The following is a 24,020-nucleotide window of genomic DNA, read 5'->3' on the forward strand; positions in this document are numbered from 1 at the left end:
TCTAGCAACATCTACTGTAGAGTATGTTTCTTTCATTGGAATCAGATGGGCAACTTTGGTTAGCCTGTCCAACTACCACAAAAATGGAGTTGTAACCTGATTGCACTAAAGGTAATCCAGTGACAAAAGTCCATACTGAAACATTCCCACTTCATCTATGGAATGTCTAGAGGCTGCAGTTTCCCTAGCATCTTGACTCTCTCTGGCTTGACTCTTTGACACAATAAGCATTTTTGCACATGATCAAGTACATCCTTTTTTAGTCCTGGCCAGAAGAAGCTTTTCTTAACAGACATATAGGTTTTTATAAACCCTGGATGTCCAGCTATCAGGCTATCATGGGCTTCTCTCAGAATTCTTCCCTTTATTCCCTCATCATTGGGAATACATAGCCGATTATTATAATACATGCATCCTTCATCCAATTTGTATCCAAGAATTCGACTCATTTCCTGAGTGGAGTCTTGCTTTCCTGCATCAAAAGGGTAGCAATAGGGGCAAAGAATTTGTCCTCCATGATTTTCTCCTTTGCTTCATTGATCAATGGATTTGACACCACTGTAATTGCAAGCAAGGAGGATTTTCTACTAAGCGCATCTACAACCACATTTTCTTTCCCTGATCGATACTTAATTTCAAAATCAAATTCTTGCAGGGTCTGCATCCATCTCCTTTGAGGCATGTTGAGATCCCTTTGGGTGAAGATCCACTTCAGAATTGGATGATCTCATCAAGGTGAACCTTTGTCCCAAAAGATAATGTCTCCATAACTTCAGAGCATACACTACTGAGAGTAACTCCAAGTCATGAACGGCATAATTTCTCTCATGTGTTCTGAGTTTTTTGGACTCATAGGCTACTGCATGACCTTCCTACATAAGAGCACTACCTAAGGCAAACCCACTGGCATCAGTAACTACCTCAAAGGGTTTGGTAAAATATGGTAACTTAAGGACAGGGTTGGTTACTAAGGCTATCTTCAGCTTGTCAAAGGCACTCTGACACATTGCAGTCCACTGAAAAAGTGTACTCTTCTTGAGAAGATTAGTTAAAGGGGATGCTATCTGAGCATTCCTAGGTATAAAGATCGTATACCATCCGGTTAACCCTAGGAATCCTCTGACTTCCTTTATTGTTTTGGGTTCTGGCCATTCTACTACTGCTTGGATCTTTGCAGGGTCAGGAGAAATCCCATCCTTTGATACTATGAATCCCAAGTATTCCACTTGGTCAACACAGAAAGAACACATGCTCTTGTTTGCAAAGAGTTGGCGTTTCCTTAGGATTTCTAGGACCTTGCACACATGATCTTCATGATCTACAGCATTCTTTGAGAATACCAAGATATCATCAAAGAAGACAAACCAAATCATCAAAGCATTCTCTGAGAATATCCTGCATAAGATGATTAAATGTCACCGGGGCATTAGTCAATCCAAACGGCATGACTGTGAACTCATAATGCCCATAGCGAGTATTGAATGGTGTCTTCAGGATGCCCTGTTCCTTGATTTTGATCTGGTAGTACCCGGATTTGAGATCTATCTTTGTGAACATTTGGGTACCACTTAACCGATCCAAAAGTTCATCAATCCTAAGAATAGGATACTTATTTTTTATTGTTAATTGATTCAGCCCTCTGTAGTCAATACAGAGTCTTAATGTTCCATCTTTCTTCTTTTGAAAGAGAACGGGCGCACCCCAAGGTGAGACACTTGCTCTAACAGTTGTCTTAACTGCTCCTTAAGTTCTATGGCTTCAGGGACTGGCATTTTGTATGCACGCTGAGCCACTGGCTTAGCTTCGGGGGTTAATTCCATCTCATGATCTACTTCACGAGACGGGGCATCTCAGTGAGCTCTTCAGGAAACACATCTGCATACTCACTTAATCACTCTGGTTCTTTAGCCTTGTATTTTATGTCTACTGGATTCATTTAAACGACATACACAGCTTGCCTCTTTCTGAGCCCTTTTAATAATTTGGAAGCCTTGCCTAATTGTAGCACTGGGGATCCAGAAATTCCAATCCCTTGAACTGGTCTAGGAAAGAGATGGTTCCTTTGTGACAATGAATGTCAGCCTGATTCTTTCGGAGCCAATCCATTCCAAGGATTCCATCATAGATTCCCAAGGGTAGGACTCTGAACTGGCACTCTGTTACATTCTCATCTAGGCTAAACTGAATCAGGTCAGTCTCAGGGTGTGTGAAAAGAATCTTTCCACTGGCCAATTCCACTTACATAGGTTTCCCTGATTTTTGATTTAGGACTAATTTACGCAGACATCCTCGAGAAATGAAAGAATGAGTACTGCCTGAATCAATCAAAAGCTTGAATTGCTTACCCTGGTACTCTGCTGGAGTCTGGAGGACTGAGAATTGACTTATTCCCTTGATGCCCTATTGCTGCATAGATTTGTCCTTTCTCTTCCTCCACTTCTTCAGTGATAGTGACGGCTCTCGCTGCTGTAGTCTGAGGCAGAACTCTCTCTCTTTGATTGTTCCAAATTCTGGGAGGGAGTTTGGAGACTACTTTGCATGGAGGCTACAGGCTTAGCTGGCACTCTTCTGGGGTTACCCTGATTCTGGTGCGGGGGACCCTGATTGGACTGATACAAAGGAGTCTGTCTTTGAACTCTGGGACCCTCGCTTCCTTGGACCACAGAAGGAGATGAGCAATCCTTGAGCTGGTGCCCAAATCCCTGACATCCGAAGCATTCGTTCTCGCTTTGAAGCTCTTCCCTTTGGATTCTTGAGAGAGCCAGATTTCCTAAGAAAGTACTTCGGGGGAAAGGTTTTCCTTCATTTCTGAAGCTTCCCGTCTCCACATTTTGGTTGGGACCTTGGTGTCTCTTTGGAGGCGGAAGGTTGGAAGAACTTCTCGGTGTCTGAAATCTCTTGAAGGATGAGGGAGCTGGCTTTGGTGGGACTTTCAGGATAAAAGCTTTGGCAAAGTCCTTCGCCATCCTGACAGCTTCTGCCATGGATACTGCCTTGGCATTTTTGACCAGTGTGGGGTTCAAAAGGTACACTACCAAATATAAAAATAAGTAATCTATTTTAATAAATATATACTTAAATATGACTTTTAAATTCTAAAGAAAGAGAAAGAGCGTGTGTTCATTTTTTATACTTTCCTTTCCTTTTTAAGATTCTAAAAAACAAAGAGAGGTTATTTTTAATACTTTCTTTCCCTTTTTGAGTCCAACATTTTCTTATTGAGCTCTTCTTTATTAGCGTACAAAAAGGGAGGCTATGGGAAGCGACCATTTATTTTGCCTTTTCTTCCTCTTCAATTTATTCCGCATTTTCGACTACCATTTCTTATAGTGGTTCAAAAACTTCCTACTTTTGTGTGTCATAGGAAAACTTTAAAAATGTGACCTTGTCGTCATACCAACCTTTGAAGACTTCAATGGACAAAGAAAGCTAACTACTTTAAGCTTAGCAACTTGGCAACTAGTACACGGCTTGAAATTTACAACTTCAAAAGATACCTTGGACTTTTGGAACCTATTATGCAAAGAAGTTATTTTAATTCAAGAAAGGTCTTTTGACTTGTCAAAGTATGAATAATGGATAACTAGGCCTAAGCATATGGCTCGCTAGTGCATCATGTAGGTGATATATACATCTTGTAGGATGACTTTTGAAGACTAGGAAACACTTTTTGGGGGCTTGGGTTAAAAAAATTACCCTTCAAAAGAAAGGTAGGTTCCATTTGTGAAAAAAACCTTTTAATACCGTTGTAAATGGAAGCAAGAAGAAAAGGCTCCAAAATTTACCCTTGTAAAATGGAAGTGAGAAGAAAAGGCTCCCGAAACGTTATAAAATGTGCCCTTATAAAATTGAAGTAAGAAGAAATGCGGGTCAAACTATAACTCTTTTCAAAACGAAACATTTGGAGCTTGGTACGAGCCTTGAAGCTCGCTCAGCCTCTCATATGAACATCGTCCTGGGTGGCCGCCTTGCAGGGACGATCTTCTCAATACCACTGTAATTCCATAGCTGACAGTAGACCAGTAGCTGGTTTTGCGTGCGAAAGAAGACGATGATGCTTGCAGGCGCTGCGCCAGCTTGAGTCCCATTGGAGATCAGGAGGCATGGGGGATCATACTGTGGGCGCTTGGAGTAGTCAGCGTACGCTCTTGGTAGCAGCCATCCGATTAGTAAGAGAATGGCTTGCGAGGTGGGAGAATCAGCTACCCGAGCCGCTTGTGTGGGCCATCCTATGCAGTGTAGCCAAGGGCCAAAGCTTGCTTGAGGAATCACACGGTCCGGAAGAGAGCAGGCACAGCCGCTGGCTGATGAGAGCAGTGGCTAAAGCAGAAAGCAGAGAGGAGTTTTCAGAAGTATTGCAAGGTTTTGTGGAGAGTGTGGATAGCTTCGTGGAGAGTGTGAACGAGCAGCAGCCGCTGGGCCAACATGTGGATTCTGTGCAAGATGGAGTGGGTCCGAGCTCTCATGTCGTTATGAACATCGAAGCAAAGGCCATTGCCCAACGCTTGAGATCCATGCTTCTGGACCAACTTCAGGAGGCGACTGCAAAAGATCATCAAGATTTGATCAGTCGCTTGGAGAGGCTAGTTTGCGTGCAGGAATTAGCGCCGGATAGCCCTGCAGCAGTTAATCATGCGGGTAGTGCAGCAGCTCTTCATGAAGCAGATGTGAGACTTGCGGGGCAATTGTTGGAGCGCTTCAAGAATAATAATACCCTTGAGGTGGATAGATCTAGCCTCAATATAGTAGAAGGTGAAGGGATTGGTGAGGGCACATATGGATACATTTTTAAGGCGACTTGGCACGGCCTTACCATTGCCGTCAAGGATTACAACAGCTATTCAGAGATCGAAATGAAGATTATGGTAAGCCTAAGCCACATAAATGTCATTCGCATCATAGGCTATTTGGGATATAGAAGCAAGCCGTGTCTGCTAATGGAATGCATGAAGAGTGACCTGGACCGATTCATTGACCAGCTAGCGGACGAGCTTCCCCTACGGGTTTCTGTAGAGATCATGCTTCAGGTTTCCAAGGGCATGGCCTACTTACATGAAAAACAGATCATCCACCGTGATCTGAAGCCTGCCAATATCCTCCTCGATCGCTGGCCCAGCGACTCTCAAGGGTATTTTACGGCCAAGATTGCGGATTTTGGCACTGCGCGGAGCAACTTCGACACGGAAAGGGTGAGCCGCGTAACGGGCAAGCAGGGCACGCCCGTTTACATGGCTCCGGAGGTCTACAACGACGGGGACGGGCAGCTTATCTACTCCAAAAAAGTGGACGTGTATAGCTTTGGCATGGTGTGCTACAAGATTCTCACTAGGTCCACTCCAAGCGTCCATGCCAGGGATGCCAAATCAGGAACACGGCCTGAACTGCTCCCCTCCTCGACGAGCTGCCCCCTTGCTTTGGTGTGTTTCATCAAGCGGTGTTGGGACGGTGACGCTGCCATGCGTCCCTCCTTCCGTGAAATCTGTAGCTTTTTGAGCCTCGTGAAGTCCTTAGTGCTCACCATGCCCTCCGGAGAGCTGACGCTCACTGCTGGGATCCCCGACAAGGCAGTGGGGAAGCTTGTGGAGTTTCTAGGAAAAGACTGGTTGTTCGAGGAGGCTGTGACCGGGAGTATTGCATCGCTCCTGCCTTGGCTGAGCCGCTGTGATGAGCAGGATTGCGAGTTTTTACTGAGGGTTGGGAGTCGGTTGGCCAATTGGAAAGGCCCCGAGCACGACTACGAGAACGCGTTTCAGTGCTTCAAGTAATTCTCATGGCCATTCCTGTTTCTGCAAACCGTTCTCGGTGATTTTCTTTCACTGAAGATGTTGCTGTGTTGCAGGTACGCCGCCGAGAAGGGAAATAAGGGAGAGGCAATGTGGAGGATGGGGATACTTATGGAAAGGGGCGGCGTGGCGGTACCAGGGAAGGAGCCGAAAGAGCGGGCGTTCGAGCTATACAAGAGAGCGGCGGACGAGGGGGAGGACACAAATGCAATGGTGGAGTTAGGGAGATGCCTGTGCATGGGCTTTGGCGTGAAACAAGACAAGGAAGCAGGGCGTCACTACTTTGAGAAAGCGGCCGCGGAGCAGAGAAGGAACGGCCGGACGCTGGCATGCGTGGCAGAGCTAATCGATGTGTGCATGCATGGAAACAACACCAACGACGCCGACCGCGCCAGCCTCCAGCTGGTGCACTTATCTCGTTGCGAGCACGCCGCAGCTCATTCGATACTGCTCGGCCCTGACTACATCAACGTCCACAGGATGGTCAGAGCGCTCGCTCAGCCAGATATTTCCGACTATCCGTGCAAGAAGCAGCTCATCGACTGCTTCCCAAAAACGCTTCTGAAGGACGCAAAATTACGTGCCATCCTGGTGCACAAGGGAGGCCTGGCAATCATGTTGGAGCTTCTTCGTAAGCACAACAGCTGGGATTTAGTACCTCGCAGAACTGCCGAGGAGAACCAATGGAGTTTCCGGATCAGGGTGGGCGTCCAGGCAGTCCTGACATATTTTCTCCGGGCCAAAGACCGCGACAACGCGGCCACGGCTATGGCGATGGCTGTGAACGCAGGAGCCATCCGGCACCTGGCTGCCGACGTTTTACACTTCTCGGACGGCCTGAAGGACTGCATCGGGAGCATCCCCGGCCGCATGTGGCTTGAAGACGCAGATAACCAGGAGGTCGCTGTTTTCCTCACTCGGCTTGGCCTCTACAGCCCTTGACGTGTTGCTTCTTCAATTCATTTTCTTTGTAATAAGAACTGTATTGACGAGTTGCCTTTAGCGGTATGCTTGTGGCCGTCAAGGTGCTTTTAGTAAATATATAAGTATTAACAAAGAAAACCTTTACAAAAAGTTGAGAGAGGCACATCTATATATTTTATCATATTTTAGTGAATTAATAATTGTTAAAAAAAATATGCTTGATTTTAATATGCGTAGGAATCGGTTTAATGAAACGTGCGAATGTACAAAAAGTTATTATATATGTGTGCTAGTGTGCACAAAGTTATTTCATATGTAAAGGCCCAATAACATTTATATTTGGGTAAAGTCTTTTATACATTGTACAAACTTTAAGAAATTTCATATGGTTAATAATATGTAAAGCAATACCTACAAGTGGGAAAAGCAAGCCCAAATTGTACGTACATCTATTATTAACTCTTTGGACTATTTTTATGAATATAATTCTCTAAATACTCATGTCGTGAAAGTGGAGCTACACGGCATGAGGAGGGAGATTACACCCAATCTTTTCTTGATGATCATGTTATTCTATTTCTCTTGTCTTATGCTATGCTCTGCTCTTTGATATCAATTTAATTCAAGCCTTGTTTTAATTTTTGATGCATTTTGTGAGTTTTTAATTATTTCTTCAAGAAGGGTCCCGTTATAGTGGTAGCACATCTATTATTAACTCTTTGGGCTATTTTTATGAATATAATTCTCTAAATACTCATGTCGTGAAAGTGGAGCTACACGGCATGAGGAGGGAGATTACACCCAATCTTTTCTTGATGGTCATGTTATTCTATTTCTCTTGTCTTATGCTATGCGCTGCTCTTTGATATCAATTTACTTCAAGTCTTGTGCTGTCAAAACTGCTTCTTCCCAAAAAGAGCGAGATAATCTAGAATGAATAAGCATGCATTTGATTGCATTCAAAATTGTACGATTCTTTCACTCTGTAACTCCATTCTGTTGGGGAGAATATGGAATGGTATACTCATGGTGGATGTCATAGTTGATGCAACGATCATGAAATAATTTGAAAATATATTCAGCACCATTATCACGTTGAAGAATTTTGACTCTTCGACCAGTGTGATTCTCCACAGATATTTGGTACCTCTTAAATGTGTCCAATGCTTTTGATTTATGTCATAGCAAAAAGACATTTGTATACCATGAATGGTCATCAATAAAAGTGATGAAGTAACGGTAGCAAGACTTGGATGGAGGAAAGGGTCCACAAATATCAGTATGAATGAGATCCAAAAGATTATTTGAATGAATATTTATAGACATTGGAAATGGCTTATGATGATGTTTGCCTAGAGCACAATATTCACATATCCCCATATGCGGGGTGAGATTTGAGGTCCATACCTCTCACAAGATCACGACGATGAATATCAAGAAGCTTTGAGAAATTTGAGTGAGCAAACCGATGATGCCATAGCTTACAATCCAGATCTCCTAGAGCTGTAACAACATTTGCAACATCCTCATTCAATGAAAGTTCAAAGAGATTACCATGTCGAGGAGCAACCGCAATAGTGGTGCCATCCTTTTCGATGCGACCCTTTGTATTATTAAATCCAGCAAATAGACCAAGATCCACAAGCCGCGCAACAGAAAGTAAGTTTCTTTGTAAATTAGGAACATATAAAACTCCTCGCAGTATCTTGGTTGAGGAAGAAGTTCCCAAATAAAAGTCACCACCAATACCCATTACTTGGCAAGTTGTATTATCAGCAAGATAAACCACTTTCTTGACAGGAATTGGATGATAATTGTGTAACCATTGCAATTGATATGTCATGTTGCTAGTAGCACCAGAATCAACAATAAAGAGAGAACCATCATGAACATGTAGTACCTTTTCTGGAAGAGACATTATAATGAACCAAATTAGCCTCTTGATGAACAGTGTCTTCATCATGAGGATTTTGTTGAGTAGCATAAGCTTGATTTCGAGCTTCATCATAACGCCTCTTGAAGCATCGACTGGATGAATGCCTTGTGCTCCCACAATATTCACAGGTTGCAGAAGAGGAAGAACCCCTTGATAAACGAGGTTGCTTATTTATAATACCGTGTTCTTCATCGTACTCTCGTGCCCAACATTCAGATACCAAGTGACTAGTTTTGTCTGATAATAAGAACAACGCTTTTGAGGAAATCTCAAACGAGAAGAATTACCTCTTCTTTGGAAGCCGTGAGATGTAAATTAGGAGGAGGAAGAAGGGCGTTGCTGAAATGGATGTCTCTGGACAGCAAAGGCTGTCTCTGATTCTGTGTACTCTTGGACAATCATGACCGTTTCATGAGCTACCGACATTTGACGATCATGACGTTGAGAATATTCAATCAAAAAAATACATGTATGCTCAAAGTCAATTCCATCCTTGCTAGATAATATAGTGATAGTATTATCATACAAAGGATCCTTCACCGTATCAAGAAGGTGTGTAACCATTTGAGTTCGAGGAATAGGATCCCCTACAGCAGAAAGTTGATTCATAACACCTTTGAATGATTCAATGTGACTAGACATGGATGTACCTTCCTTGAATTGAAGCTTGCCTAGAAGATTACGGAGATACATAATCTCTGTAATAGTTTTCTTCTCAGTATTGACTGTTTCTGAAGATCCTTCAACTTATGCACAAGCTAGGTCCTCTCCACAAAAGAAACAATGAAAGGAAGCCATGGAAGATAAATATGAGTCTTTGATCTCGAAAGGTACATGGGTTCTTACCAATCTACCTTTTGATCGTACTCCTATCAAATGTAAGTGGGTTTACAAGACTAAAACAAAGGCAGATGGATCCTTTGATAAATTCAAAGCTCGTTTAGTTGCAAAGGGATACTCACAAATTGCAGGGATTGACTATCATGACACTTTTTTGCCCGTAGTTCGTAGTACAAGCATTCGAGTACTACTAGCTTTTGCAACTCAGTTTGATTTGGAAATACATCAAATGGATGTTAAGACACCTTTTCTTAATGGAGACTTAAAGGAGGAAATATATATGGAGCAACCTAAAGGATTTACAATTCCCAGAAAGGAACATCTTGTATGCCAACTCCACCGTGCTTTGTATGGACTAAAACAAGCTTCACGATCATGGTACATCAAGATTGATCAATTTCTCACATCTCACGGGCTTGTTTCTTGCTTCTCTGATCCAAATCTTTATATAAAGCTTAATGTGGATAACCATTTTGTGATATTGGCCCTTTATGTTGATGACACTATACTTGTGTCAGTAATCTATCTTTCATGCAACAAGTAAAAAAGGTTTTATCCTCAGCCTTTGATATGGTGGATCTTGGTGACATCCATTCATGCCTTGGTATTCAAGTTCAAAGCAAATCTGTTTAGGACAATACTTGTCCTCTCTATCTACAAGACATTGGTCTCAAGCTAAACATGTTTTGAAGTACTTAAAGGGCACTGCAAATTTTGGACTTGTATATTGCCGTCAAGAAGACATATCTTCATCAACTTCTCTTAATCTTTTGGGTTATTCAGATGTTGATTGGGCAAGCTCTAACTTGTCCATGCGATCCACCAGTGGTAATTACTTCTTTATCAATGGCTGTTTGGTATCTTGGGCTAGTAAGAAACAACGTTGTATTGCAATTTCTACTACAAAGTCTGAATATGTAGCTACATCTTTAGCAGCTCGTGAATTGGTTTGGCTTCGACAATTGCTTGCTGATATTGGTAATTCTCCTTCCTCAAGCACTCCTCTTAGATGTGACAACCAAAGTGCTATTAGTCTAGCCAAGGACTACGTGCAACATAGCAAGTCCAAGCATATTGCAGTTCATTATCACTATGTTCGACATGAAGTAAGGAAAGGAGCAATAATGTTAGAACATTGTCCAACTGATCAAATGATTGCAGACATTCTCACCAAATAACTCCATGAAGCTCGGTTTACACTTTTGCGATCAGAACTTGGAGTTGCGATGGCCTCTCTTTTTGGAGATTAGCACATCTTACGTCATGTTAATTTTGTCTAGACTTGTACATAGCCTATAGACCTTAGGACTTCACACATTACTTCACATCATGCACATTTATTCTTTGTACTTTGTATATAGAAGCACATTACACATGGACTTTAAGAAGGCATTGTACATTTATATGTAGGAGCTCGGGTTTTTCCCTTGTGCTCCCAAGGGTTTTTTTTACTTGCACTTGGAGACCTTTATTTGAGTGGAGGTGTTGGGAGCTATATACAGCTAGCCCTAACTCATGCATAGACAGTACAGTGCTGGTGAATCCTATCAAAACGGTTTGTCAATCGGAGTTCTGAGTCAAAAGTTAGGACAGTTCAGGCAAACTGCATCTAAAACAGTAAAACAGGTTCTTTGTGAGAGAAAACAGGTAGTTGTCTCTGAGTCGTAAGCAGGATTTGATCGTCAAAGCTCTCCGTGAAAGCTTCAGATGGCTGCTTGCCGTACAAGCTACAAGTTGCGTCATAACGCGATGCTTTTTCTTAATGTGGTGCTTTTTCTTATTATTATTTTTATCTTTTATAAACCTCTAAGTTTGCTTACGTGCATGAGACATGGGTCTCCACTTTTAGAGTTCTAATTTTGGTTCACGTTTTATTCTTTACACGATCACTTTATGCTTGTCGTCTAGTGCATGCTTATTTTTGGCTACGTTTCTCATATCTCATACATGGTCTGCAAGTTCTACGATCTTATCTTGTACGTGTTCTCACAACCCGACATGGCAAACACCATACTTGTTAACGGATTTTCTTCTGGGCAACGTTCTATTCCTCTTTTCAAGGCCAAGGATTTCTTGGTTGGAAATACAAGATGCTATTAATTTTCGAAGGAGACGAATTGGCAGATATTGTTCTTGGTATTCTTGCATGCCCTCCTTAACCTCTTGATCCACTTCAGAATGATGTTATTAATACCGAAGGTCCTATTTTTGAACAGTGGAAAATTGATCATGCACACTGAACTCGTCATGATAAGGCTGCTCGTTGGTATATACTTTCTGTCCTTAATGATTCACTCATGCTAGATGTTTATCCGTTATCCACGTCATATGCTATATGGGACTATCTTATCACTATGTTTGAGAAGAAAACTATTACAGAGATTATGTATCTCAGTAATCTTCTGGGCAAGCTTCAATTCAAGGCAGGTACATCCATGTCTAGTCACATTAAATCATTCAAAGGTGTTATGAATCAACTTTTTGCTGCAGGGGATTCTATTCCTCGAACTCAAATGGTTACACACCTTCTTGATACGGTGAAGGATCCTTTGTATGATAATATTGTCACTATATTATCTAACAAGGATGGAATTGACTTTGAGCATACATGTATTTCCTTGATTGAAAATTCTCAATGTCATGATCGTCAAACGTCATTAGCTCATGAAACGGTCATGATTGCCCCCAAGAGTACACAAAATCAGAGATAGACATTGCTGTCTCAAGAAGTCCATTTCAACAACGCCCTTCTTCCTCCTACCAATTTACATCTCGTGGCTTCCAAAGAGGAGCTAATTCTTCTTGTTTGAGATTTTCTCAAAAGCGTTGTTCTTATTGTGACAAAACTAGTCACTTGGTATCTGAATGTTGGGCACGAGAGCACGATGAAGAACACGGTATTACAAATAAGCAACCTTGTTTATCAAGGGGTTCTTCCTCTTCTGCAACCTGTGAATATTGTGGGAGCACAAGGCATTCATCCAGTCGATGCTTCAAGAGGTGTTATGATGAAACTCGAAATCAAGCTTATGCTACTCAACAAAATCCTCATGATGAAGACAATGTTCATTAAGAGGCTAATTTGGTTCATTATAATGTCTCTCCAGAAAAGGTACTACATGTTTGTGATGGTTCTCTCCTTATTGTTGATTCTGGTGCTACTAGCAACATGACATATCAATTGCAATGGTTACACAATTGTCATCCAGTTCCTATCAAGAAAGTGGTTTATCTTGCTGATAATACAACTTGCCAAGTACATTAGGAACTCAATGGAGTCTTCTTGGGCCCTTTAATTTGGACGTTTAGTGAAATGCTTAAAATGCTAATCCATCTTTGACCAAGCCTAGAGGCCTAGTCCTAAAAGCATATATTTGATTTTTCACAAAAACAAAAAAAAAATAAAAAAAAGGAGATATTCCTAGATCTGGCCACCTAGGTGACTTTAAAGCTTTGTAATGGGCTGTCAGTCAGTAATCATAGCCTGCAGCAACCTTTTTGAACTCCAAACATTCCAAAAATTCGTCACTTTCTTCCCCCCTTTTTTGTGTGTACACCAGATCTCTTTCTCTCTCTAAATCTTCTCTCTAAAACGCCCTGCACTCCTTCTCCATGGAAAAAAGCGTCTTTCTCTACTCCAAAAGCCATAGCTAACAGATCTGTACTCCTAAATGAGCCTTCTCTCTCCAAACCCACAGTAGTAGCCATGGCTTGCAGGGAAGAAGCTTACCATGAGCATTCTCTCTACAGTACTTGGTCCTCTCTCCATAGCTAGCAGGTCTGTACTCCTAAATGAGCCTTCTCTCTCCAAACCCACAGTAGTAGCCATGGCTTGCAAGGAAGAAGCTTACCAGGAGCATTCTTTCTACAATACTTGGTTCTCTCTCCAAACCCACAGTAGTAGCACAGAAGAACCTTTTCATGAAGTATTCTCTCTCTATATTGCTTAGTAGCCATAGCTTGCACTAAAGAAGCTTCCCATGATGCATTGTCTCCTTTGCATTTTTGTCTCACCATTGCCAACCCTCTCTATGTTTCTTTGGCTCCCTTTCTGGCTTCTTTCTCTATCCACAATGCAGCTCTAGAGAAGCAACCCTCATCTCCATTCTTCCCATTATTTTTTGATACCATATCCTGCTCCTTCCACTCCTATTCAACCCAAGCTTACAAGCCTACTTTCTTGTAGATGGCACTACAAGACATCACCAATAAGCCTTCTAAGATCCGCCTTCAGGTTGATTTGGAGACAGAATACGCAACCCTACGCAGTAGGCATGTTGCACCCAATATTTCATACGATCAGCTTCGAATGCAAGGAGCAAAGGCCATTGATCTTTGGATTGATGAAAATCTTTATCCACCAGATCCAATATCTGGTGCCCCTCCACCATTCAAAAGCATTACAAGTTTTCTTATGTTTGTTGGTGATGGTTTCAATGGGCTTCTTGGCTATTGTAGGAGATTACACATGTTGTGGCTAGATGAGGCAGCTGAAAAGAGGCAAACACAATTTGTCTTCGACCAGCTTCAAGCGGCATCGACTAAGCAGATCAATGGTTTGATGCAGAGGATTAAAGAGCTCTCAGAGGAGCTTGAGGTGCAGAAGAATAATCTAGCGGATCGTGTGCGCACAATAAATCAATTTATCGATAATTATGTTCGTCTTCAACACTCCACTCGTAATCTTCGGCGTCGTGTTCACCATTTCACTCACCTTCCCATGGGATATCACGCAAGGCAAAGAAAACGTAAAGCTGTTGGGTTGCTTTCAAAGACAGCAGGCGCATGCAAGAGGCGTAAACAAACAACCAGGTAAAAATTTTTGTAGGAATTATAGCAGCTTTGAGAAGCAATTAATGAATAAAGCATCTCTCATGGTTGACCATTGTGATTGTAGGGCTTGTGCAACAGCTATACTAGGATGTAACAACGCTGAGGACAATGTTAATGCCTCCCTTCTTCAGCATGTCCTTCAGGAGAAGGATATTATGGAAATGATAACAGGTTCTGGTAATGATAAGCTGCGGGAGACCCTTCGTCAACATTTCTTGAAGGAAATCAAAGAAATTGTCACCCCCAAAGAGATGCTTGATATATGTGACTCAGCAGGTATTAGCCAGAAAGGTTACAGAGCAATATACAGGTCAATCACTTTAGGGTTGCGAGCAAAGGGAGTTATGCAATCCTTGCTTCCAACACTTTATAGCTTACAGATGGCAAAGAAGTGTGCTAATGGTGATATTGCATCCATGTTCGAGGGTGGGTACAAGTGGGTGGAGGATATTATGCCAATCCCAACAATCAAACCCTTTGAATACAATGCATATAACAATGTCTACATTGACATGGAAGTGCTACAAAAAGCAATGATTCAGTACTATGGCCTCACACTTGAAGAGACAGGTGGAAATGCCGTGTTTGTCTTGAAGCTGGATGAATGTCAAGTGGTTAAAGGTCAAAGACTGGAGCGTGTTAGTTTAACCTTGATGAGCCGAGCACTTAGAGGAAGGCCTTTAGAGACCCAAGAGTTGGATGCAACTGAAGACAGCAACAATAGGGGTCAAGGGCATAAGCAAGACTACTACGGCATTCAATCAGAGAAGAACATCTGGTGGCAAGCAGCATGGGTCCTCCCAAAAGAGAACCATGATACCTTGAGGTGGTATTTTGAACGGTCTGGCATTCAACATGTCGTCTCTTGTCAGGTCAATGGTCAGAAGCTTGATGTTCCCGGAATAGGCTGCTTTAACGTTGAATGGCACTTGGGTGGCGATCTAAAAACCTTAAAGTGTATGTTGGGTTGTAAAACAGGTGCGAATACTATATTCTCATGTGTTTACTGTTGTCATTCCAAGACAGCAGTAGACTCAAGAGTAAAAGGGAAACAACCTAGCAAAGGCAAAAGTCAAAAACAGGTGGGTGCAAAAAAAGCAATCGTTTTTGATGCTGAACAGAGGAAAGGATCAAAGGTATGGCATAATGGCATATTAAGTTGTGACCAGAGCAAGCCACCTAGTCGTGACCAGGAGGACAATGCTTGGAACCCAATCTTAGAGATTCCACTATGTCAAGTGCATGTGTGCACATTACATGCAAGACTCAGGATTTTGGATAAGCTATTGATGCTCCACATAAACTATGTCTGGAACATGGAGCCCGAAGATCGACGAGAAGAGTCAATACGTGCACTAGAGGGTGTACTTTCCTCTATGGGATTACATGCTGGAGCAGTGGTCTTGACAAAGGACAGAAAATCAAACCCTACACAAGACAACCCTAATAAAATTTGCATGGGTGGATCAAAGGCAAGACACTTGCTATCAAACCACTTGGGTTCTCATAGCCACACTGACTTTGAAATTTGGAAGAAGATATGTGATGTCACAACATATCGAGGAAATGATGCCAGGCTTGGCCTAAAACGTGCACATGTATGGGAGGTGTGTAATAAAATGGTCGATCTTCTAGAGCGACCTCACCTGGATGACCATGGTATTGAGGCACTTAAACAAGCCACTTGTAGATTCACAGAAGAAATGGTCGAGGCATGGGGAGAAACACACATTACTCACTACATGGTAATGTTGTATTTATTGTGTCCTTGTAGTATGTTCTTCATACTGTTTGTTGACTTTTTGTAATTTTCTATGCAGCATATATTGTATGCACATGGGCCATACTTTCTCGATAGATATGGCTCTTTAGCACTTTGGAGCAATCAAGGCATGGAGAAATCACATAACCAAGCAAAGGCCGTGTATTTTAAGGGCACTCGCCATGGTGGTGGCAAAGTCAAGAGTAATGCACTCCATGAAATGTTCAACTGGTTCTATCGCGTTCTGGTTGGCAAAAAAAGGCAGAAAAGTCGCGGTAATTTGTCTCTTAGGCGTCAAATAATGAAAACTGTTAATGCAAGAAGAACTGAAGGATACAACAGATCAAATGCTAGGGAGAGACTACGGCAGTGGGTAGCAAGCAAGCGTCGGTGTGGTTCCTCATGGGCTTAAACTCTCTGATTATAATCTTTTTGTGTTTTTAAATTTTCTAAAAGTTTTAAAAAATTATATTTATAGACATATTTAAGTCATTTTTCATTTATAGCCACCACATTTCAATTTCTTCTTTGTGCTCTACTCTCTCTTGCCCTCCCACTATCTCTTGCACTCGTACATACCTAGGCCATGCCAGAAGAACAGGAGCAAGACTTGCGGTTTTTCGATCAACTCGGCCCACTACCTGCTACAGCAAAAAGGACAAGTCTACCTATCGTAATAGAGCAAGAGGCAAAGGAGATGAGAGAAGAAGAGCGCAGGAAGGAGGCCGAAGAAGCGCAACGCAGGAAGGAAGCTGAAGAAGCAGGGCCTAGTAGAGAAGCAGAAGAAGAGCGGCGTCGAAAAGAAGCCGAGGAAGGTCAAGGGCAGCCACCGGAGATTGTTATTGAGGCCGACACCCTAGAACAGCTAGAGGTTATCTTACAGAACAGGGAGGTCGAGCTCTTGTCCTACGGCATCACGAAAGATACCATTGACAAAGAGTTTGCTCTTGTGAGGGCAGCTTGGGAGACAGAAATGCAAAAGAGACAGCAGCCCAAAGAGGACGCAAGGAGGGCAAGCCAAGCACAGCCACAGGCAGCCACAACATCCAGACGGCCAGTCAAGAAGTGTGGTAAAAGAATGGAGGGCAAGTTTCGGGACCAACAAGAAGAGGAAGAGCGTGCACAAAAGAAAAAGAAGTTCAGGTCCGAACGACCACCGTGGGAGAATCAAAGACCACCACCGCCTCCACCAGTTACAAAGAAGAAGAGAAAATGGAGGCCAGGGACAGTCGCGCTACGAGAGATTAGGAAATATCAGAAAAGCACAGATCTTCTCATCCCCAAGGCACCATTCTCTCGACTGGTGAGAGAAACAATGGAAAAATATTCTGACAGGGTTGACCGCATACAGAGCACAGCTCTTGAAGCTCTTCAAGAAGCTGCTGAAGATATTGTAGTTTCTGTTTTTGAAGACTCAGTGCTGGCTATGGTACATGCCAAGAGAGTTACTTTGAAGCCTGTAGATATGTCCCTAGCCCTACGTCTACGTTTAGAGCGTAGCCTTCTACCTCAATAGGCTAACCCATTTTGTAATTCTCCCTACAAAATTTTGTAATGTTCCCAGATTCCTTTGTAGCTTTTTCACACATTAATGAAAACTTTGTGAGTTGTGTTACATTCTTTGTTGAGTCCATTTTTTTTGTATGCTCAGTGCCAATGAACATTTCATTTAAAAAATATAAAAGCACTATACACACAGGAAAAAACACACACACACACACACACACATATATATATACACACACAAACATATATACACACACATATATATACATATACAAATATATATACATATGCACATATATATATATATATGTACACACACACACACACATATATATGAATATTTATATATACAAAAAATGTAGATCCAATAAAGTCAACTAGAGAAACTTATAGAGTGCCTTATGAGCCTCAAGGCAAAAAAAATAAAAAAAAATGCCATGTGCGCTACGGCGCGTTAATCTCTAGTTTGACCAGGTCAAAATGGAGATTTACGCGCCGTAGCGCACATGGTATTTTTTTTATTTTTTTTTGATATCTTTGGTCTGGTGAGGCTCATAAGACCATTTAGGTGCCCTAACAGCCCCAAATCTTACATATTTATATAAGATATTATTTATATTTATATATATCTTATAATAGCCTTAAAATCTTATAATATCTTATGTCTTATGTATATATATCCTATATATCTTTTATATATATATATATATTATATATATATATATCTTTCAATAGCCCCAGAATCTTATATATATATATATATAGGTGCACACACACACACATATATATATATATACACACACAAACATATATACACACATATATACATATGCAAATATATATACATATACACATATATATATATGTTTATTTATATATACAAAAAAGGTAGATCCTATAAATGCACCTAGAGACCCTTATAGAGTGCCTTATGAGCCTCAAGGCCAAAAAAATTAAAAAAATTGCCATGTGCGCTACGGCGCGTTAATCGGTACTTTGACTAGGTCAAAATGTCGATTTACGCGCCGTAGCACACATGGTATTTTTTTATTTTTTTTGATGTCTTTGGTCTGGTGAGGCTCATAAGACCCTTTAGGTGTCCTAACAGCCCCAAAATCTTATATATTTATATAAAATATTATATATATGTATATATATCTGATAATAGCCTTAAAATCTTATAATATCTTATGTCTTATATATATATATATATCCTATACATCTTTTATATATATATATGTATATATATGTATATATATGTATATATATATCATTCAATAGCCCCAAAATCTTATATATATATATAGGTACACACACACACACACACATATATATGTATATATATACATATATGTACATATATATATACATATATGTGAGTGTGTTTACATCTATAAATACAATATTTTTTCATACCGCTCTAACCCAATCTCGATTACTTTTTTTAATCACGATCTCAATTAAAATAAATCCTAAACAATTTTTTCTATGAACACATGAACAAAATCTTAAAATTGCGAGGCTTGAAATGGTATATCACAAGTACGCCAGGAAAAATCACAACTTACAATGCACAACAAAAAAATTTTATTAAACTTGGAAGAGAAGTTTGCATTACATCTTTTTAATAAGCTCTTGGAAGAGCTCAGGAGAGAGAGTTCTAGAGGCTGGTTTCTGGCCTAAGCTTTGGAATACATCACTCGGCTCATTGATTCCTTGAGCCTGAAAAAGGGCACAATGGCCTAAAACTGAGCCGGGATGGTTGCCCGTGAAGCAATACAAGGCAACTTCCCTAGCTACCAAAATACATTTATTTATGTTCGAGGCTAAGGGGTTCTCCGACAAGACTGCACTAAGTGCTTTACATTTTAGGAGCTCGGCGTAGGCGATCTCTGCATATTCTAAATGAAAAACCCGCACTGTGTCGGCTCTGAGAGCAGGTATGTAGTGCCAAAGGGATGCATCTCGACCCTCTGACTTTGGCCGCGTTCCTCCTACGCGCATAGCAAACTTGTCCACTTCAAAAGCAGTCTGTCAACATGTCAATATAGAAGTTAGGAAGCGTGAAATGATACAAAAAATAATTTGCTTTACAACTAAGAAGTAAGGACATACCTTAGTTGCATCGTCACTTGCAACTAGTTGCTCATTCGTCAAGTTTATGCTTCCTTGGTCTTGAGCATCGCCAGCAACCAAGGGCATGTGTGGTTCAAAGGCAGCTACGCTCTCATAGAATTGCACTTCTTGCTTTATTTCAACGAGCGCTTTGGCCACTACAACTTCCAAGGTACTGCTACCAATATCATATGCAAGCGCTTTTGTGAGGTTTTCATCTTCAAAAGAGATTTTCACTTTTCCTTTGTCTTGACCCCCAGCATTCACGGCAATAATAGAAAGTGCCTCATCCTCACAAAACCCGAGTGTCTTGGCAATGTCATCCAAAAACAAAAACTCTTTCCCATCAATAATGATTGGATGCAAAGACATGATAACAAGGTCTGGGACCTCCTCGAGTACTTCATCGCCCTCTAGTCGGGGACATTATCTTGTAGAGCCACCAATGCCATTGAGGCCTCCCATTGTTCTGTAACATTCTCTTCCTCAGCATGGGCCTCTTGGACCTGCTCCATTAGCTTTACTTTGCCCTTTTCTTTTTCCTTGCCACTTTCTTTCGCCACACCCTCTTGTAACAGAAGGACCAAAACCATGTCCCAGCTTAGGAAAGAAGTGCCGATGTTGCCCATTTGTAGATCCAAGAGTAAGTCTTCCTCCTCATTTCTGTAGTCCTTTTCTGTGAGGGATTTTAAAAACCTGGATAGGCGAAATCTAAAATTCTTCTCTTCCCTGAATATGTACTTGATGAGGTCAACTGGAACCCATAAGCCCTCATCACCCTCAAACATGATGGAGTACGTGCTGATGTGTTCATCCATATACTGAATGACATCTGTAAAAGCATCCGCGTGTAGATGCATTGTTGCACGTACATCAATTGCTCCCTCAAACATAGGGACGATCTCATCAACCCTATGAAGTAACTCAAGCTTTCCTAGCTGTGCAATAAGTGCGTCAAGTAGAGGTGCCATGTCTATGAGTGATTGGAGGAAATAGAGAGTGTGTGATACAGAAAGGTGTGCGAAATTGAGAGCAAGTGTTAGGAGAGAACGATAATTGTCAATTGATGTAAATGAGTAAAGTATCGTTTATAAATGGGCGACCTTGTTATAAAATTTTTAAAAACTTTTAAAATTTGTAAGTACCAAAAAAATTTTAAAAAATGGTATGCGAAAGCAAGAACGTATCCTTCCATCGCAAGGTCATTTCCAATTTACTAGTGGCTCATGCCACAGATGCTTCTGTGACCAACCTTACACTATCACAAAAAAATAAAATTGCACAAGACAATTGAAAAACCTTAATAAGACAGTGAGGCAAAAAAATTGAAATTGTATTTACTTCAATTCAAGATTACATATCCAGTGGTTATCTGATAGCTACACAGCCAGGGAAAGTAATTTCTCTACAAAGAAAAGATCGTTCCTGCCTTTTGCGCACTACTCTACCATTGATTATCAAAGCAAAATCACCACTGAGTGAGAATCGAAGAACTAAGTAGTCACGTAAGTTGGCAAGGGACCAGTCATCATTCATAGTAACATCTTCTACATCCCCACCTTGCATGGATATATGTAGCACACCCTGTTCTGTAGAGGTTGTGTCGGAGTCTAACGCCTCCCATTCTCCATTTGTAAGCTTCCATCGCCTGTAAGGAAACGCAATGGACAACTGTTGCTTGGCAATATGATAGCGCATCACAACCTTCTCAACAATTACTCCGCATCTGATGGTGTCTCCATTGTGTTGAACAACTTTTTTATCCCATGCAGGTGATAAGAAACAAGTCAGAGCTCTCTCCCCCTTTGCAATCCATAAAGTTGGGGTACGATGTGTGTCACTTGTACGGAACAGGTACACAAAGAGGTGTAGAGGTATGAAGCAGGTTATGGTTGCTTTGTGAGATCCATATGTGCACTTCATAGCATTTTGCACCTTGCTTTCGATCTGCAAACAAGCCATGGCCACTGAAGCATTGTCTAGAATTGGCCATTCAATAGATGTGAGAGTTGGCGTAGGTTTTGGAACTAATTTTCCAGTACCATTTGCTGTCGTGGGAACCACATATGTATCCTCATAGAAGAAGATGTTTCGTGCTAGAAGTTGTGCAGCTGGACACCCTCCAAAGATTAAACTACCAAGCTCCACATGGTATGCTTCAAAGGTTCCTGAAATTGCCTCCATAGGCTCCCATTCACTATAGTTTGAGGGAAAAATATCTACGCACAGGAACCCAAGAACAATCGAAGCAGTGCTCAGTATACCATTATTAGCACACAATTGATTTAAAAACAAGAATATAAAGTGGTGAAATAACTTACAATTTGCAGGAAATCGTTGACGTTGGTCATGGTCTGCTAGTTTCAGCTCTGTTGCCTTGTAAACATGTTGGACCTTGGCTAGCTTTTTTCCATCACGATCTTGTTTGAGCTCCAATATCCGCCCTTTCCAATGGTGACTTTGTATATCAACGTATCGCTTTGACACCTTGTGGCTTCCTCTTGTACTAGGCTGCATCGTAATCCAATTCCACTTCTCGTACTGTTTGATGTTCCAGTGCCCATCCTCATCTTGACCACTGTTACAAGAGAGAGATTGAATACTGATTGGAGGCCTTCGAGCTCTAGAAGAAGACATCAGGTGTATATATTAGAGAGATTATAAACCTTGATGGCAAAGAAAAATAGAATGGTGAGAAAAAAACTTAGACTAGGGAGATGTAAAAAAGAGAAGGAGTTGTAGAGCAAGTTCCAAGGGCTTGGCTGTGCTATTACTGCACTTTGAAAGAGGATATTGGAGGGGATGAGAGGAGACAATGAGTAAGATTATGAGAGCCAAAGCATTTGCAACTCAAGCTTCCATAGCTTGGCTCCACTGTTACACTCTATAAAAGGAGGTTGGACAAGGTAGAAGGATGTAAGTGAGGATCAAACTTCCCTAGCTTCTGAGAGGAGGTTGCAGATCAAGCTTCCATAGCTAAGCTCTGCTGTTACACTCTATAAAAGGAGGCTGGACAAGGAAGATGGATGAAGTAAGGAAATGTAAGTGAGGATCAAACTTCTATAGCCTCTGAGAGGAGGTTGCAGATCAAGCTTCCATAGCTAAGCTCTGCTGTTACACTCTGTAAAAGGAGGTTGGACAAGGAAGAAGGATGAAGGAAGGAAATGTAAGTGAGGATCAAACTTCCATAGCTTCTAAGAGGAGGTTGCAGATCAAGCTTCCATAGCTATAGATCTAGGTTTCTGAGTGAAGAGAGAGGTAGATCAAGAGGTAGATAGCTAAAAGAAGTAGTCTGGAGAGTGAAAAACGCCTTGCTATGAGAAAGGGGGAAGAGAGAGCGTTTTGGAGGGAACGTGGGAGAGAGGGATAGTGGAAAGTGAAGGGGAATGTGCATTGAATGCATGGGAACTCGTTTTTGGGCCTCTATCACTTTGGAGGCCTTAGTTAATGATGGCTGCAGGCTGCTAGCAGGCTGCAGCTATCCTTTTCTATATAAAATAGGGGAAAAATGCATATACGTTTTAAATTTTTGAGTTTTAGTTGATTTTGAAAATTTAAAAAGAGCCTATTTAGCCTATTATTCTAAGTTTGACCACTACCTTCTAGGCTCTTACAAACCATTGGTTTCAGTCCACATGTAATCTCCCTATTTGTCTATTTCTTAATCACCTCCATTAGGCAATGGCAAATTAAAGGGCCCAAAAAGACTCCATTGAGTTCCTAATGAATGGGTATTGGCAACATGTATTTGGGAACTTTTTCCTCAACCAAAATACTGCGAGGAGTTTTATATATTCCTGATTTACAAAGAAACTTACTTTCTGTTGCGCGGCTTGTGGATCTTGGTCTATTTGTTGGATTTGATAATACAAAGGGTCGCATCGAAAAGGGTGGCACCACTATTGCGGTTGCTCCTCGACATGATAATCTCTTTAAACTTTCATTCAATGAGGATGTTGCAAATGTTGTTACACCTCTAGGAGATCTAGATTGTAAGCTATGCGCCATCATCGGTTTGCTCACTAAAATTTCTCAAAGCTTGTTGATATTCATCGTCGTCATGATCTTGTGAGGTATGACCCTCAAATCTCACCCGCATATGGGGATATGTGAATATTGTGCTCTAGGCAAACATCATCGTAAGCCATTTCCAATGTCTCCAAATATTCATTCAAATAATCTTTTGGATCTCATTGATACCGATATTTGTGGACCCTTTCCAAAATCCAAGTCTTGCTACCGTTACTTCATTACTTTTATTGATGACTATTCACAGTATACAAATGTCTTTTTGCTATGACATAAATCAAAGGCATTGGAC

The 24,020-nt window shown here is 41.3% G+C and overlaps 2 protein-coding genes across 2 annotated transcripts; one reads left to right on the plus strand and one right to left on the minus strand.

The window, feature by feature from the left end:
• Positions 1–3,950: 3,950 nt before the first annotated feature.
• On the plus strand, positions 3,951–6,859 carry LOC147623032 (uncharacterized). The gene is made up of 2 exons (XM_086821800.1): positions 3,951–5,761; positions 5,840–6,859. Exons 1-2 carry the CDS (start codon positions 4,104–4,106, stop codon positions 6,723–6,725), a joined length of 2,544 nt encoding a protein of 847 aa, XP_086677926.1. The 5' UTR covers positions 3,951–4,103; the 3' UTR covers positions 6,726–6,859.
• Positions 6,860–8,958: 2,099 nt separating this feature from the next.
• LOC147623033 (uncharacterized) lies at positions 8,959–22,250 on the minus strand. The gene is made up of 3 exons (XM_086820988.1): positions 22,021–22,250; positions 21,205–21,918; positions 8,959–9,059 (listed from the first exon to the last, which is right to left on the minus strand). Exons 1-3 carry the CDS (start codon positions 22,214–22,216, stop codon positions 8,959–8,961), a joined length of 1,011 nt encoding a protein of 336 aa, XP_086677114.1. The 5' UTR covers positions 22,217–22,250.
• Positions 22,251–24,020: the final 1,770 nt, after the last annotated feature.

This window comes from Cibotium barometz, chromosome 27, assembly GCF_041138505.1.
Source record: "Cibotium barometz isolate CiBa-2024 chromosome 27, ASM4113850v1, whole genome shotgun sequence".
Classification (NCBI taxonomy): domain Eukaryota; kingdom Viridiplantae; phylum Streptophyta; class Polypodiopsida; order Cyatheales; family Cibotiaceae; genus Cibotium; species Cibotium barometz.

Excerpts from the sequence above, each read along its gene's own strand:
- LOC147623032 (XM_086821800.1), top strand. The coding sequence starts at position 4,104 with ATGGGGGATCATACTGTGGGCGCTTGGAGTAGTCAGCGTACGCTCTTG. Across the intron at positions 5,762-5,839 it reads AACGCGTTTCAGTGCTTCAA|GTACGCCGCCGAGAAGGGAA; the intron begins GTAATTCTCATG and ends GCTGTGTTGCAG.
- LOC147623033 (XM_086820988.1), bottom strand. The coding sequence starts at position 22,216 with ATGCAGCCTAGTACAAGAGGAAGCCACAAGGTGTCAAAGCGATACGTT. Across the intron at positions 21,919-22,020 it reads TCAACGATTTCCTGCAAATT|ATATTTTTCCCTCAAACTAT; the intron begins GTAAGTTATTTC and ends TCCTGTGCGTAG. Across the intron at positions 9,060-21,204 it reads CTGGTCCCTTGCCAACTTAC|CTCATGAAACGGTCATGATT; the intron begins GTGACTACTTAG and ends AAATGTCGGTAG.